The 16,858-nt window shown below is 44.8% G+C and overlaps 1 protein-coding gene across 3 annotated transcripts in view; it reads right to left on the bottom strand.

The window, feature by feature from the left end:
- The window catches only part of VCL (vinculin), a 111,238-nt gene that overhangs the window by 3,917 nt on the left and 90,463 nt on the right, over window positions 1-16,858 (bottom strand). For 2 of the 3 annotated variants that reach the window (XM_029931995.1, XM_029931996.1), the window contains exons 13-20: window positions 15,952-16,080; window positions 12,235-12,384; window positions 10,676-10,784; window positions 9,250-9,552; window positions 7,930-8,054; window positions 6,446-6,631; window positions 916-1,119; window positions 429-533 (exon numbers count right to left, since the gene is read on the bottom strand). In XM_029931995.1, the coding sequence (XP_029787855.1) occupies window positions 429-533; window positions 916-1,119; window positions 6,446-6,631; window positions 7,930-8,054; window positions 9,250-9,552; window positions 10,676-10,784; window positions 12,235-12,384; window positions 15,952-16,080 (1,311 nt within the window). Of the gene's footprint in view, window positions 1-428; window positions 534-915; window positions 1,120-3,137; window positions 3,342-6,445; window positions 6,632-7,929; window positions 8,055-9,249; window positions 9,553-10,675; window positions 10,785-12,234; window positions 12,385-15,951; window positions 16,081-16,858 lie in introns of all 3 variants that reach the window. The other variant, XM_029931997.1, reaches the window with a different exon arrangement.

Below are 16,858 nucleotides of genomic sequence, written 5' to 3'. Positions count from 1 at the left end.
AGCCTCAGCACTATGCCTAATTATCTCATACCCCTGAAAAGCCTACATTATTCATCCTCCCCGCGGTATTCAGCACCCAGTGAGCTAGGAAGCAGAAATTCTCTCCAGCCAAAAAGATCACAATGGGCAGGAATGGGCAGACTAGAAGCATCAAGAGAGCCAGACCTATTCCACAGAGGAAAAGCACCAAGCAGAGTCCCACCTGCTACCAACACTTAACCCTAGGCCTCAATCTCCCATCTGTAAAGTGACCAAAGTTGCACAAGATTTTACTTCTAAGTTTTTGATGTATCTCTCCAACCCAGATACCCTTCAGAAAGACTCCACTCCACATACTGAATACTCAAATCATGGGTAAAATGTTCCCAAAGCTGAATTAAATTGCTCTAATTGGCACAGAAGCTGCTAGCACGACAGCAGACACATACCTGCTCAGATTCTTCATCACTGATGTTGGTCCGGCCCAGCATGGTGGCCTTCACGGTGGACAGGATCTTGAGCTGGGTGCTTATGGTCGGGATTCGCTCACACACCTATAAAGAAAATTCAGTATGTTTCTAATGTTTTTCTTGCCCATGAGCTCCTTGAGAGCAAGACTTATCCACCTCTGTATTCCTAGGGGCTGACATGCAGATGACATTGAATAAATTAGCAGCAAAACTCCACTCACTTTCTCCCTAGGACCAGTAGAGTCCCGTTGTTCACAAAGTAAGCTTTAACATTTTCTCATTTGATTAGGGAATAAATTTTCCTGACTCTGCCTTTCCCAAATATACACATATATGTGTTTCCCTTTCTGCCATTTCTTTCCACTCTGAAGCTCTTGCTCCTCCTTGCTCATCCAGTTTTCTTTCTCCTGCTTTCTCCCTCCCACGCCCCCCACTCTGAGACATACACGCACACTTTTCTTAATACCTGTAAGAGGTTGGTCCTGATCCGCTTATCTGTGCACTGCTTGGCAACCTCCTTGGCCAACCGCGTCACCTCATCTGAGGCCTTGGCAATGTCCTTGGCACACTGAATCAGTGCCCGCTTGGTACCACTGCCCCCTCTTACCAGCCGAGACATCTCAGCCATCAGCAGGGCCATGCGCTTGGCTGCTGCAATGATGTCATTGCCCTAGAGAGAAGCAAAGACATAATGTGAGCTCAGCCCCAACTCTGCTAGGGAAGGAGGTAGAAGCACAGAGAAGAGGGGAGGGAGCCTGATGCTCCAGCGGCCCCCTGGAAGGGTAGGAAGAGGATAAAGGACTGCTCTTGAGTGACATAGATAGTACAGGAGAACAGAGAGGGGAGTGAGCCAGCACTCAGTGAGAGAGACAGAGAGGGAAAGAGATTATCCATCCAACTGAAAAAAAGGAAGAAAGACCAGGTAAAAATATTAGTCTGGGAGGGCAACATGTGCGCCCCGGCATAGCACTGAACATAGCACTTCAGCATCTGCAAGTTAATCATGGCAATAAAAATGAGGAAGGGGCCAAGAAGTTGGTTAAACAGGCATTTTCCTTTCTATAAGGGGAAAGCAGTAGAGCTGGCCTGAGGGGGAAAATACAGAGGAGCCTTTCCAGATGCAGAAATCCTCTTCATCCTCACCCCTGTTACAAGTAGCAGCCAAGGACTGTTGCTGCTGAACTAGAATTTAAACCAAGAAACATCAGCATTGGTGAGAAAGACGAATTTTCTCACCTAGACTGCTCCTGCCCTCCCTCTACTGCCTCATATTTGTCCTGTCAGCCTAAGAGAACATGGTATTTTAATTTATCACTTTTTAAAAGGCCAAGAATCAATTCTTCTGTCCCCTCAGCGAAGTGGCTTCAATTAAAGAAACCCTCAGCTAAGAGAATGCCACGGAGGTACCAGAAAAATAAAAATCACGAGTCAAAGCTATAAATGGAACCCCCACTCCAACTAATAGCAGTTTATCTTAGATTTGGCATCTGGGTTCATTAAAACCCACATGGATCACAAAAAATAACTGTAAAAGTAACTTACTTTATGCCTTCAAAAGGTTTCTCTTTTGGCTGATAAAAACCAAAAATAACTTCAGTGTCCAAAACTACACAAAAGGTCAGGCCCTACTCATTTTTCCCCTCATGCTTTTCAATTTCTATACCAGGCAGTGAGGCATACACAAACCATGCCACTGCAGGGCACTGTGTGAGACACCCCCACAGGCACGCGAAGTGGCCAATCGCTACGCGGGGAGGCGTGTAACATCTCCGGCAGTAACTGAGGCCAGAGAGAATACAGGTATGGGAAGCAGTCACAAGAATAGGGGCATGTTAGACAAGGCTGTCCGAGCCCATCTCTTCCGGTGTAGACCTGGTATCATTCCAGGATTTTATGACCTTGGTTAGAAGACAGTATAGTGCCGGGGTTAGTTATTACCCATCACTCTTCAAACCCTTTCTTCTTGCAACATGCTGCCTTCAATAAGGAAAAAAGTAATCACCCTCTTCCCCCACTCCCAAAACTAGCTTTGTTGGTTCAGTCGCAAGGCCAAAGCTCTGTGGCTGCCTGTCCTACAGCCTTGAGCACCCTCTGTTCCCCACTCCCAGCCCCTCCCACTGAAATACCTGGACAAGCAGTCAGTAAAGCCCCCTTCCCTGTGGGTTCCCATTAGAGCCAGCATCTGCCAGGCAACCAAGTGCAGGGCCGTAAGCAGTCTGCCCCAGAGACCCTGCAGTATAAAGCTGCTTCTCACCCTGATCAACTCTGCTTGAGCCATCAGGGACAGATCAGCAGAGGAGGGGGTGGCAGGCAAAGCTCAATGGTCAGGCCAGGTGACCTCTTAATGGTCTACAGTGGTTCCAGACCTGCAAGTCATTGAGAGACATATCCACGGCTTCCCAAGGGCTTGAAGGTTCCAATTGTGGCCCCAAGGTCATTAAGAAAAGAAATCCCTTCAAAAAGTGACCCCCCATCTCTACCCCCAAACATAAATGCAACCCAATTAATCCGGCGTTAGCAGACCTATCAAACTTGTGAAGCCAGACCTATCAACAAGGTGCAGACAGACAGATGCCCACCCTGCTCAGACTCACAGGACTCGCACAGATCATGAGTGATGCAATGTGTCAAGGCTGCACATGGCCGGATGCATATGGAGCAGCCCCAACTGGGGGTGCGAATCAGTACCTTACTAGACCACTTGGTAGCTTCCCGATGCAAGGACTGAGCCGCGGCCAGAATGGGCTGGTTGACCGGCTGACTGGATGGCATTAACAGCACCTCAGGTTCGTAATCGTCTTCCATGTCAGGGGGGACAGGGAACCCAACAGCATCAGCCGCATCTGCCTCAGCTACAACACCTATACCCACCTCAGCGGCTGGGTTACCCCGCTTTGTCGATGGCAGGAAGGATGAGAAACAGGGACAGTGTTAGTAAGAGCAGTAGGACTGGGGAAGCTGAGCATCAGCTGGTTTAGTAACCAAAGCTCGTCTAGGATGGGAAAGAGAACAGCATACTCTGAAGAAGCCAGATGAACCAAACTCCACAGAAACAGAATTCTCAGCCTCCAGCACGAATCCCAGCTGCCGTGTTCACAGTGAGTGAAAGAGCGAGCCTCACTCCAGCGGCAAAGGGTTTCCAGAGAAAAAGTTATACCAAGGAAGCAAGTGGAATTCCTTTTACATACACTTACCACCAAAGATAAAGTTGCCAAAAATAATTCTCATTATTCTATCAGAATAGTTTTGAGGAGCCAAACAACCAAACAGTAGTAGCTGATTACCTTTAAAAGGAATCCAGAGAGGAAAAAGTAAATTCAGCCACACAACTTGCTTTGAAAAGAAGAAAGTGAGCATTCCCTGCTGGCTCATACGGACACTCTCCTCTGTCTTCCTAGACACAGAAAGTGAGTTGGGTCAACTCTGCAGTTACCAGACACAGACCGTTATTTCCTTCAGAAATTAAAAAGTCCCAGAATTTAAAATGATACATCAGAGGCTCAGAGGCAATGATATGAAACCAGGAAAGAGGCAAAAAAAAAAAAAAAAAACCCTACCAAACACAATTGTGAATGAAGAGGACTTATCAAATACCCCACAATCACCCAGCTGAAAGGAATCTCCAGAAGATGCCTCATCCAGCTTCCCACCTTGGGGAAAACCCACACTTCAGATCACCTCTCTCTCTCTCTTTCTCTCTCTCTCCTCAAGATCTTCAGAGCCAACACTTTTACAATTTCATATTGCATCCCTTGCTAGTACTGACTCAGAAAGCTGTTCCTTCCGTACAACCTAAATGTCTCCTCTTGCAAACTAGGGCTGTCATTCCAAACTTAATTCACATACTTCACAGGTAACACATGAATGTGACAACTGACCAAGACTGGGTTCAGAGAAGCACACATGTGGGCCCACGAGAGAACAGGACCCATGAGGGAGAAAGAATGAATAACAGGGATGGGGATTCTGAAAGGCCAGGGCAAAAAGCAGGGTGATCAGATACTGAAACAGGGTGAGGGGAAAGAAAAAAAAGGAACTGCCTCAAGGAAGCCAAACCATGTATATGAAGAATGGTGAACACAGGTGCATTTTTTTTAAGATTTTTTTTTAAAGTAATCTCTACACCCAGTGTAGGGCTTGAACTCACAACCCCAAGATGCAGAGTCACATGCTCTACCAACTAAGCCAGCCAAGTGCTCCTGAACATAGGTTCTTTATATCAAGTATCAGTGGGGCATCTCAGTGGCTCAGTTGGTTAAGTGTCCGACTCTTGATCTCAACTTCTTGATCTCAGCGTAGGTCTTGACCTCAGGGTCATGAGTTCAAGCTCCAAATTGGGCTCCACAATGGGCATGGGGCCTACTTTAAAATAAATCTAACCAAGAGGAAATAAGAGTTTACATGGAAGTTTCACCAAGGTTGCTATCACTCCTAAAATTCTTATCCTGTATAGGAAACTTGTCTCCAAATGTTGATGACAGAGTTGGAGAATTCAGGGCAAACAAGGGGTTCAGGTACATTCTAAACTCTTTCCCTAAACTCTATCTCAAGTAGAACTCATCCCCATCCCTTAGAAGAGAAGCTGGCTCACTGCTACTGGGGTTCAGAGTCTCAAAATGTACAAAGAAAGACTGACAGATACACAAACACGTAACACACTCATCCCCCAAATTTACACAGCTCAAGTAGCTCCTGACTTCACACAGCTCAAAGCTGGCAATTTCCTAATGTTCCCAACCTCCAGGGACAGTCAGACCTAAAGTCTTCTGGCGACAAATGGCAGAGTTGGGAAAATATGCAGGCTGATGCTGTCTGCCCCTTAAGTTTGCTTATAATTCATGTATGTTTTGTGTCCTGCTGCACAGTATATCTGGGTTTATTATAATGAAGTTTAAATTTCCTTTAAAATCTTTAAGTAAAACCAACCTTTATTGTCACCTCCACCTCACTCTCCACATGCACTGGGATTCTGCTAAGGTCCTGGAGGTGTGCATGCCCTAGTTAGAAAGATACAATTATAAAGAAGTCCCTGGTCAGGTCCAACACCAGCAAGGTCACTATTCATTCCTTCTTAGAACCTAGGCACATAGCTAACAGCACAGAAAAATACAGAATTAAAAAACCAAGGTCAATTTCCCAGCCTGGAAAAATCCAAGATCAGCTGTGCGCAGAAGGTCCCTGGGGAACTACACTCAATACAAGAGCTTGAGACGGCTGAGGGCGTGAAAAGGCAAATCAATGGTGGGAATAAAGATCTAGAAAAAAGGGTCAATCGCAACAGTTTAGAACTGAGTTCAAACTATATTTCATTGCAAGGTTAGCAATAAAATTTAGCTCTTATCTAGAAAAGCTTCCACTCACTTTCCACCACTTAGGGGAAAATAGGCAAAAGTTACTCCCAGGGCACGACTGCTGCCAGCATTCAAATTTTCACCAACCACACTAATAGTTACACTTTCAGATTTGGTGAGCTGGAGTTAGCCTGGAGCTGTCTTGAACCAAGGGTAAGAGATTCTAAGAAAAAGACAAAGCACATGTCCATTTTAGACACCAATCTACCTGCTTTTATGAAAAATAGAAGGAAAATACAAGCATTTCACCTAGCATTAGCAGAGCCCACAGAAGACTATTTCACGTTTGGAGTGCTGATAATTAGCAAGAAAGCATCTAAAAAACATCCAGCAATCTTAAGAAAGAAAAGCAAGTTCTCAAAGACCCCAAATGTCCAGGTCACAGCAGCTGACACCTGCATGGACAGAGGACAGGAACCCTCCTCTTAAACCACAGGCGTCCTAGCTCTCGCTTTTGCCGCCAGAAGGAGAAGCCACCGAGCGCCAGCAGCATCACACTAAACCACACGTAAAAAGAGGACCATGTTATTGACAACAACAGGAACCAAAGGAGAGAGAGAGGGTAACTTTCCAAACAGACTCTTCTTCCTGGGCTGTATGCACAGCTCTTCATCCTTTATCCACAAGAAAAGCTTCATTACTTACCTTGCTGGACCACTTGCGAGCTTCATCATGGAGCTGCCTGGCAGCCATCATCATTGGCTGGTTAATCACCTCCCCGGCTTTCTGCTCAGGGAACTCTTCATCCTTCTCCTCTGGTGGTGGAGGCCTGGGCGGAGGGACCTCACCCTCAGGCAGCGGTGGTTTGGGAGGAGCAAGCTCATCTGTCAGCTAAGAAAGAATTACTGGGTTGTAAGTAAAACCCCAAGAACTACTCCCCTCTAGAATTCTTTCCTCTCCTCTAAAAAGCAACCCCAGAAAAGCCACCCACATTCATTCCATGTAAGACCACCCACACTGAGCACAAGGACCACCTGCTTCAATCTCAACAGATGCATATTTTCTTCCTTCTCCACAAAGAGCCAACAGCTACAGTTTTGGACATATCCCAAGGAGGCACGCACAGCACTACTGGACCAAGGATTCCCAAAGAAGATCTAATTTGTGGTCCTGACTCTGTTGAAGGTTAAGCTGCACAGGCACGTAACTTCTCCCCTGGGCCTCAGCTTCCCCCTCTGTCAATAAGGGTTAACTAGACCAAATTACCTCTAAGATCTTGATTCTGAGTGTCATGAATCTCTTGGTCCCACAAAAAAGCCACGTCGCGGAACAGCCCTCTCTCTGGCCCTAACAACCCACCAACAGTCCAGCTATAATCAATCAAATGAGGCTGCGCCATTGGAAGCTAGAGAAGCACTGTGCCTTAGTTTGAGCAAAATGACCCAGTTGTTTAGAAACTTAGAAATTTACATCTTTTATCGACATTAAACATGGAAAAGTCAGTCAAGGAGAATAAATCAAATTATTGCCTTGATAAGCTATTCCCAAAGTCCAGCTATTTCCAATACTGTTAGAATAATAGCTATTTCCTATTCTAGGATTTGTATCTATAAGATATTGCCCTGCTAAGCCTCCTTCTAAACCACTGACCAATGGAAGAATAATTTTATGGTACTTTGGAGTGCATCAGAAGAGTTTAAATGATAGTTGGGGGAAAAATAAACTTGAAAAAAAAAGACTGTATTACTTTGTTATTAAAGGAAAGTCAAGTAAAGGAACAAAGAATGTACACAACAGTGTAGCCACTTCAGTTTTGACATTATCAGTTGAGAACACAAAAACGTCTCACCACAAGATTATTTTCCCACTCTTCATTAACCTGCTACTACCTCATCACTCTTCACATGCACACTTACCAAAGCCAGTTCCACTGCTTCAATCAGTCCCCACCACAAGAGGCCAACCCCACAGACCTCCACCTACCCAGCACCCTCCATGCAGAAGCATGGGGTTGGGACGCCACCAATTTTGGAATGAAAGATGAAAGTTGACTTGTGCATCCGATTAGGCATTAAGCAAAAGTTAAACAAAGACCCCTGGTCACTGAGGCTCCAGAACACAGCTTACCTCCCCCTTGTTAAGAGTCCCAAACCCTCTGCTCAGCTCTCCCCAACACTGAATTTACTTACTCGGAGCTGTTCAAGGTCTGGCGGAGGAGGCGGGAAGTCAGGCTCCTGAGGTTGGAAGGCTTCTCTGACCTTGGCCACAGCTCCCAGGATCCGATATCCTGAGTCCAGGAAGCTCTTTTGCAGGCCTAAACATAAGAAGCCCTCACTTTCAGCTCGGCAGGTCAGCGCCCTAGAGCACTGTCTGTCCAGCAGAAGAACTGGTTTCTATTAACAAAAGCTGGATGTGAAGCTGCCAGGAAGCCTAACAGGCAGTGATTGAAGGGGAAAGGAGGTAAGGGCAGCGCAGAAGCCACGAGGCCCACAAAGAGTCAGAAGGGTCACAAACCACAGCTATTCCCTGTGGTTGCAGGCTGCCTTCCTGCCTGTACAATTAACAAGAACTCAAGACGCTCCTGGGCGTGATCGCTTTGGGCTCAGGTGGTGCTCATCACCTCCTGATGATGAACCCGTCAAGAGATAAGTGTGCCCAACTCAGAACAGGGGAGATGTCAGTTTCAGATTGGCTGTACATTCCCTGGGGTCCGTCTCATCTTTCTCCCTACTCCTTTGCTCACCTTGGCATTAAGTGTATTAACCCCCTATGTTGGGCTACTGCTGCTACAGTGTCCAGTCAGCAGGAATTCAAGAATTAGAAACCTGAGCATGTCCTTAGTGATGGTGGGTGGAAGACACTAGAAAGATCTGCCTGGGCTAGGGATGAATAGGGCAGCCCTTCCTACCCACCCCCTTACATTGACCACATTCTACTCACAGATGAGGCCAGACACACTGGATGCCCAGAACAGGAAGGAATTCAGATGTTCTAACCAAAGGAGTGGGAATATGTTCAGTAATACTGAAAACATGCTCAAAATTCAGCCAACAAAAATCCAGATTCTTCGGTAGAGGATGAGGACATTCACTTAGGATTGCTACAGGGCAACTTAAGCCCTCCCAATGTGACAGAAACAGAAAATGTTTTACAGAGAAAAGGCATTTTAAGAAAAGCAGAAATATAGATTGGTTATCATGCATCTTTTGAGGAATTTCCAAAATAATGAGTAAAGGACTAGGAGCTATCTAATCAGACAACATTAAGAAAGCACAGAAAAGTTAGTCCAGAGAAACTAACCTGCAGCAAACCTGCAATACTGCAGAAATTAGTCTGTGCAATATTTTCTTGGACAAAGATTAATCTAGCACTCTCAAACTAAGCGTCTGCAGTTTCTGCTCCCAGACACTCTATACAGTGGTTGTGGGTGGGTGCATATCATCTCACCACCCTGCTGGCTTCCTGAGTTAACCTCTCAAGTGAGGTGAACCGCACCATGCATTGCTTACCAGGGTCAGAAATGTTTCCAGCCACAGCCTTTGCATCCATCACCATTGGAGAGATGGTTTTGCTCAATTCATCAGAGGCGGCTTTCACAGCCTCACGGAACTTGGGATCCTCAGAGTTCTCCACCTCCCTCTTAGCCACCAGCAGGATACGGTTAGCCCGGCGAGCGATGCTGGTTGCCCCAGCGACCAACATCTGTGGCTGAATATTGGCCATGGCCACTTTACACTTGTCCAGGTCTTTCTTAATTGCTTCTTCAGAAGCATCCAACAGAGATTTGGTGTCAATAGCTTCGTCCACCAGCCCTGTCAGGAGCAGAGAAATGGAATTTAGTTTCTATTTTAGAAGAAAAGAGACTCAAAAACCCTGTTGTCCACTCAAGTTTCTCACGTGAAAGTCTAACACCCAGAATTCTCTCCTTCAGCCCTAAGCCCTTCCGCTACAATCAGAATCTTCCAGGTAAACACCTTAGTTCAAAAAAAAAGTGAAAATGGAGCCCAGAAGAGCCACATAGAGTCAGAGCACTCATACCAACCGTTGTCACCGGCCTTCCTGTGTCTCTCACAGACAACCAGAATTGCAACAACATCAGCAGGAAACAAGGATTGCGTCTCAAGCGTTTACCGCATCTCCACATTATGTTAATAACATTTTCTCCCTTCCCGTCTCACTCCCCAGCCATCTGTTGCTTGTTGGCAGCTTGTAGTGCCCAAGACGAGCCACGCGGAGGATTCTAATAACCCTAACCTCCTGTTTCTTGTTTCCGTTACCTCTCTTCCGATACCTCAGGAGCTCCACTTTCATCTCTGGCTGCTATGGACCCTGTCACAGCGAGTTGTGCAGGGAAGACGAAGAGCCTACATTCCTCATTTCTTCCCTCCTCTCCCATCCCTCCCTCCACAGAGAATGAAGATTCAGAGGTGCCACTTCAACTGCACAGACACAGGTTTGGTAGCAGTTGGTTTCTCCTTTTTTTAAAAGTACGTACTTGATGAGTTGGAGGAAACTCTGAGACACGTTGTATTAAATGGTAGCTATTGTGGTTCCTTGAAATGTGAACCCACTGAAAACGACAGGGACACTTACTGTATCCACAAACACTGCCTCCCAGCCTCTGAAACCAAACTCTGGTTCAGACTGAGCAAAGGCACTATTCAAAGAGCAGATAGGAGCTGTAACAATAAGCATCACACAGGGAGGGCAGCATTAAAATAAAAGAGACTCAAAGAGCCTCTCTTCAAACAAAGTTGCAAGGCTTGAATGAGAAGCCGCTGCTGCTCAGCAGCCTTAATCAGGGCCAAGTACACTGTCGGGCACATGACCGGCCCTTCATCCAATTATAGCTAAGTAACATAACCGGTCCTACTCGAGTTTCTCAGAACTCATTCCTCAAGGATTTGACAGTAAGAACTTTGCACACAGCTCTACCTGTCATTTTTTCTACATTATCGATCCACTGGTTCTTCATGGTCTCAAAATGTTCATAAGCAGCTTGATTTCCAGGATTCCTAAGTAAGATTCGAGCAGCTGAGACGACCTGTCAATGATAAAACAGCCTTTAAACCTCAGGGCACCCTCCAGCTGGAAGACAAACCTTCAGCGAAGCTTTCCCCTCTCTACCCATAGATGGCGCCAGAAAGCAAAACATGGAACACCTTAGATTCGGTCTCATAAACCTCTCACGGGAATGGGCCCCTGCAAAAGGTTTTAGTCACAGCCTGATTTGGGGAAGGTAATAAAATGACAAAATAAATGGCATTCGCTTGGTACTTCAGAACACCCGCCAAATTGACCTATGCTTAAGCCCTTGGGTAGACTCTTCCCACTTAAAAAGCATCACCAAGAAAGATACTAAAAATTACTTAAAACTGATTATGAATATATTTTTTTAAATATCTACAGTTAATGAAGTATTTTCACATCCATTATCTTACTGAATCCTCACAACAACCCTATGAGACAGGGCAAGTAATTTCTCCACTTTACAGATCCAAAAACCAAGACTCAAAATGTAAACAACTTGTTCAAGAGTTCCCAGCTAATCCAGTGTAGCAGCTGGGGAAAGAATACTGAGTATTTGGTTAGTTACAGGCTGTACACAGATCCTTTTAACCCTCCAAATGATCCATTAGGAAGGAATTCTCCCCATTTTACAGATGAGGAAACTCAGGGTCATAAACGGTTCAAGTCCAGATCTGTCTCCAAAATCCTTACTCTGCCCATCATTGGTATCTTTAGTTTTCTGTTTCTCTTTTTTGGGAATCTCACTTTTATAAAGAAATCCTGTTTTATGGAAGTTTTTAAAGAAACTTACTCGTGTTCATATTTTTGGAAGTGTTTATTAAATGGTGGACATGTATGCTTTTGCAAGAGAGTCTAACTTGTTAACATGCCATGTGGGCAAAAGATAAACAATACACAGGGGTGCTTTTTGTTTTAATCCCTCCCTGCACGTTTCCACAAAAGCCAGTGTCACACACCTGTAAAGCCTACCACAGTTCCTAATACACTACGGGTACACAATAAATATCTGCTGAATAAATCAATTTTAAAAAGATTAGTTTTCCTACAATTTGATTAGTAACTATTCACAGCATACTGGCTACAATTTGGTATACAATGAAGTAGAAAAAAGAAAGCAGGTTATGAACACAACTGAATTTTTATAAGGGATATTCAAAGAGATGCAGGGAAAGGCAAAAGCTCTAAAATCATAAGACTAACCTCTCAAGATTATCCAAATATTTCCATAATTATGAGTTTGGGGGGAGGAGTTGCTTTATTAGTTTTTTTCTACTTTCAGAAGTAATCTATAATCATTACAGAAAACTAAAACAATATGAAAATGATTTTGACACTATGAGTGTGTTTCTTTCATGACAATTTATAGTAAGTGTTCAAAAATGTATAGAAACTGTTCTGTAATTGACCTTTACTGAACACTATAGGGTGAGTATTGAAACAAGGAAAAGCGAGCAAAATTCAACCTGGGGCGTGAGTTCTCGGGCCGTCTTTACTGATGCCTGAATGCCTTCCACCGTGGACTTATTAGCAGTTCCAACAGCAGCCGCCTTCTCGGCCGTGGCGCCGAGCCTTCCCGAATGGTGCTCAAAGTTAGCTGCCCTCTCATCAAATACCTTGAGGAAAAACAAAGACATTAGGAATGGGTCCGGAAGCCTAAGAAACATTCTCCCTTTAAGGAGAGGCAGCAATTGCTCGAGCAAAGACTTCACAGATAACATCAAACCCTAGTTAATAAGACAACAACCAACTGCCAGGTCTGGGCCTTGCTCTATCTTCTCAGAGGTCTGAGCATTAGCATCATGTGTGTGCATGCGCACGCCGCACACCGCTGAATTTCTGCTCAACCAGTGCTTACCAAGTGCAGACAGGACACATAGCACTGTGAAGCCTACAACAAGGACTTCGCAGAAGATGAAGACTCCAAAAATCTCTGTTCCCAAAAGTCTTATCCTGGAGTTTCAAGGAGAGAGACAAACCCACTGGAGGCTCCAGTGCAGGTGGCTGGGTGCATTAAAAGCTAAGAATACCCACAGTCCTAACCTGAACTCCAGCCTCCTCAAGGCAGAATCCCTCACACATCCATTACCATTAATGTTGTAAAAACTCTGCCCCTGACCTCCATGGGAAAAATGATAGCTGGTGCTCACAGTGGGGCCCAACACGAGGGCAGAGAAGGTTGATTTTTATTATCCCGAATGCAAAACATCTACTCAATTGTTCATTCAGCTCTCAAACTTGAAAAAAGTTAGCTTTACCACTGACGTGGATATTATGCAAAGTTGCATACAATGAAGTAGACTATTTAACTTAGATAAAATGGCAAAAGCTCCCCTGTCACTTGTTCAGGTAACACTGCTTTGAGAAGAAGCAAGGCATACCAAACAGTGCTGGGTCAGGTTTACACTGAGCATGTCAGAGCATGTCAGAAACTGCCTGACAATCCATCCTCTCCTTCGCCTCCTCTTGAGGCTCTACTCGCCCACACACGGAGACCAGTGCTGGCTCCTGGCAGACCACCTGTGAAGCCCTCAAGCCCTCCTGGTTCAATGGCAGGCTCCGGTCTCCTTGCCAGGGTGCGGTCTGGACCCACACAAGCCTCTTCCCCATATTGGTCTCTTGTGAGTTCAGCCACCTGGGCTCTTGCCATTTAAGGCTCAGAATCTCTGCCTAAATCTCTGATTTCCTAGTCCCCTTCTCCTGGCCTCAGTCCTTTTTCTTATCATGGCTGGTCTCTCATATTCTGGATCTACAGGGCTTTTGCTTACCCTAGTTAGCCATTTCAATTCCACGCCTGTGTGCTGCTCCCTCTGATTTAACTGGACACTTAGCCTGCTTTTCTTATCACTCAATCAAAATTTACTGAGCATCTACTACGTGCCAGACCCTGGAGTAGGTGCTAAAGACACAAAAATGACTTAAGACACAATTTCTGCATCTTAGGAGCTCACATCCTTGAGATGTAAAAAGGGCCCATAAACAGATACTTATAATAGAGTGGGCTATGTACAATCATAAATTTAAGCAGATATCATGGGAGCAGTAGGAAGGGCACTTAAACCTATCCAGGGAGTAACGGATTAAAGGATAAAGGATAAATAGGAATTAGCCAAAAAAGAAAAGGGGGAAGATAATTAGGCAGAGACAAAAAGAATAATGACATAGAAGGAGTAAGGGTGGGGTATGCAGGAAGCTATAAGCAATTAAGTGCTGCTGGGCATGAACTGAGAGGCAGAGGTTTGTGGGAAACAAGTTTAGAGACAGTACTAGAAGCAGATCCCAGGGCTCCCTTTAGCCTATGTGAAAGGGAAGACACACTAAAGGGGCCGGAAAATAGGTTCAAATCTGTTTTTATTTTATTGGTGGCCTAGTGACAGGTTCAAAGCAGACTTGTCACAGCTGTGCAATCATTTAGGTATCAAGGGACAAGCATCAGACCTAGAGCAGTAGAAACATGAATGGGAAATGTAAAGGATTTAAGAAATATTTGTGGGGAGCACCTGGGTGGCTCAGTCGGTTAAGCCTCCGACTTCAGCTCAGGTCATGATCTCACGGTTCATGAGTTCCACCCCCGCGTCGGGCTCTGTGCTGACAGCTCAGAGCCTGGAGCCTGTCTTCGGATTCTGTGTCTCCCTCTCTCTCTGACCCTTCCCTGCTCACACTGTCTCTTTCTCTTTTAAAAATAAATTAAAACATTAAAAAATATTTAAAAAAAAAGAAGTATTTGTGAGAGTGAATTAACTTGCTTTAGTTATTTATTGGTATGAGAAGAGTCGATGGCAACTCCCAAATTTCCAAGAGAGAGGACAGGAAAAGGACAGCACACGCTGCCGTGCAGATGAAGCATCTAACTGGAGACGCCAGGAGAGACTTGATCTACTGGTCTAAACTCAGAAAAGTTTGGAATGAAAAGCATAGCAAATCACCTTAGTCTAAGGGGACCATGAGCTGAACTGTGCCTAGGCCAGAGAAAGAAAATGGGGGTCATCACCAAGTAAGAATAATATGCCTCTAACCCACCGATGCTACCTGGTCTTGAGTGCCTGACCCAACAACCGTTCTTCTTTCCTGCCAGTCTCGCTTTCCTAGATGCCTCTACAGCTGGAGCAGCCATATGACAGAGTTCTAGTCAATGAAACATAAGCAAAAGTCTCCTGGAGGATTCTGGGAAAACCTTTACTTTCACTCATTGAACACCAACAATGTGCCAGGCATTGTTCTAAGAACTGGAAATAAAGTATGACAAAACAAAGTCCTTGCCTACATGGCTTTTCCTGCTAATGTGAGGGAGACAGACAAACAAAAAATGAGGCAAACAGGTAAAATGTTGATAAATGCTGAGGAGAAAAATAGGATATGGAGATTAGGAAATTGGTGGGGGTGGGGGTGGGGACGCTATCTGGGCAGTGACCCAAAAGTGGTTTATCAGTAGAAGCTGAAGGAAAGGAATGAATAATACATGTCATCATCTGTGGGAGAAACAGAGAGAACAACAAGTGCAATGGCCCCAAGATTCGAACATGGAAAACAAACGTGGCATGCTGGGAACACCACACAAGGAGGTCAGTGTACACAGAGGAGCACGTGGGCTGAGAGTGGCACGACACGACATCAGAGAGGCAGAGGGGAGCCAGAGGCAGTGGTGTGAAGTCACTGGAACCACTCACACCAGCTCATAAGAGCCAAATGTACCCATTTCTTCCCAACTGCTTTCAGTGGCTCCACACCAAAACAGCCAAGATGGGAATTATTCACATCATGGAAGTAAACAAACATTACAAATCAGGGCTTTTGGTTTTTAGAAAATCACAGAAATACCAGCTGTCATGGTGTCAAGCTGCTGAACCAATGCCAGGGCTACCTATCTCCATGCTTCTTGTTACACCATGAAAAGAAAACCCATTTGTTTTCTTCTCTGATAGGTCTTCTATAGCTCACAACGAAAGAGATGTCCTAAAGCCATTACTAATGATACATCTGGTAAATAAAAGAGGAGGTGGCAAGGCCTTCCCTCTTCTGCCCTGCCACTCTGCATCCACAATCTCCCAACCACTGCCTCTGATGCACACCTTTACAAATATCCAAATATACATAAAGGAGTGTGTGTGTGTGTGTGTGTGTGTGTGTGTGTGTGTGTGTGTGTGGCTGGCCAACAGAAGAAAAGGAAGACCTCAAATACCCACTTCTTCCCTACTGGGAGCATCAGGAGGTGCGGTGGCCGCCACTGCCAACAGCTTGATGGGAGTTGTGGTATCGCTGAAAACATCTGACACCTCCTGAGTCATCGCCTCCTGCATCCGGGCTTTCAGATCCTTAAAAACATTGTTCACAAATAAAAATTACCAACAGGGTCCAAAAAGTACATCTGCCAATGTCCTCACTTCAGTGACACATTCATTCATTCATTCATTCAATTTTTCATTCAGTATTTACTATAACTATGTACAAAGCACTGAGCCAGCATGGAACAGGGGCGTAAATATGAATCCTGCCCTCTAAGAGATTCGTGTCCAATAGGAGAGGCAAGATAGCACCCACATTTCCCTCGAGACTGCCTTTGAGACTTCCTTTCTTGGTGGCTTCCAAGAAATGGTACTGAGATTCATGGGGTAGAATGGAAGACCCTGAAATGAAAACAGTTCCTCGCCGCTCCCAACGCTGGAGGAGCCTAATAATGGCCACAGAAGCGCTAAGGATCGTTTGGTGGATGCAGTGCTGTATTTCTAAGCATTTTCTTACATTAAGAGTAAATAAATTAAGAATGGGAAATTTTCTTGACACATTTTTTCAGTTAAGTTTCTAGAGAAATGTGATAACCAATATATGTACCCATTTCTTTACATGAGTCTAAAGAGGATTCTTATAAGTCATAAAAAGGCTCCTTTTCATAGTTATCACACTTAGTTCAGTCTAAGTTTTCTGGATTTATAGAAAGAAGTCTCATTCAAGCTCACTCCTTCTCAAAGTGGGTGACTCACGATACCCGAGATGATTTTAGGTGTTAGACCAGTGTTTTTATTTTGAAAAATTGTTTTCTTCTAAAGAAAATTAGGAAAAATATAACTAGCTCATCAAGCTCATGTTTTCAGG

The sequence above is a fragment of the Suricata suricatta genome, chromosome 2 (genome assembly GCF_006229205.1).
Source record: "Suricata suricatta isolate VVHF042 chromosome 2, meerkat_22Aug2017_6uvM2_HiC, whole genome shotgun sequence".
Taxonomy (NCBI): Eukaryota; Metazoa; Chordata; class Mammalia; order Carnivora; family Herpestidae; genus Suricata; species Suricata suricatta.
This window is presented reverse-complemented; position numbering and strand designations above follow the sequence as displayed.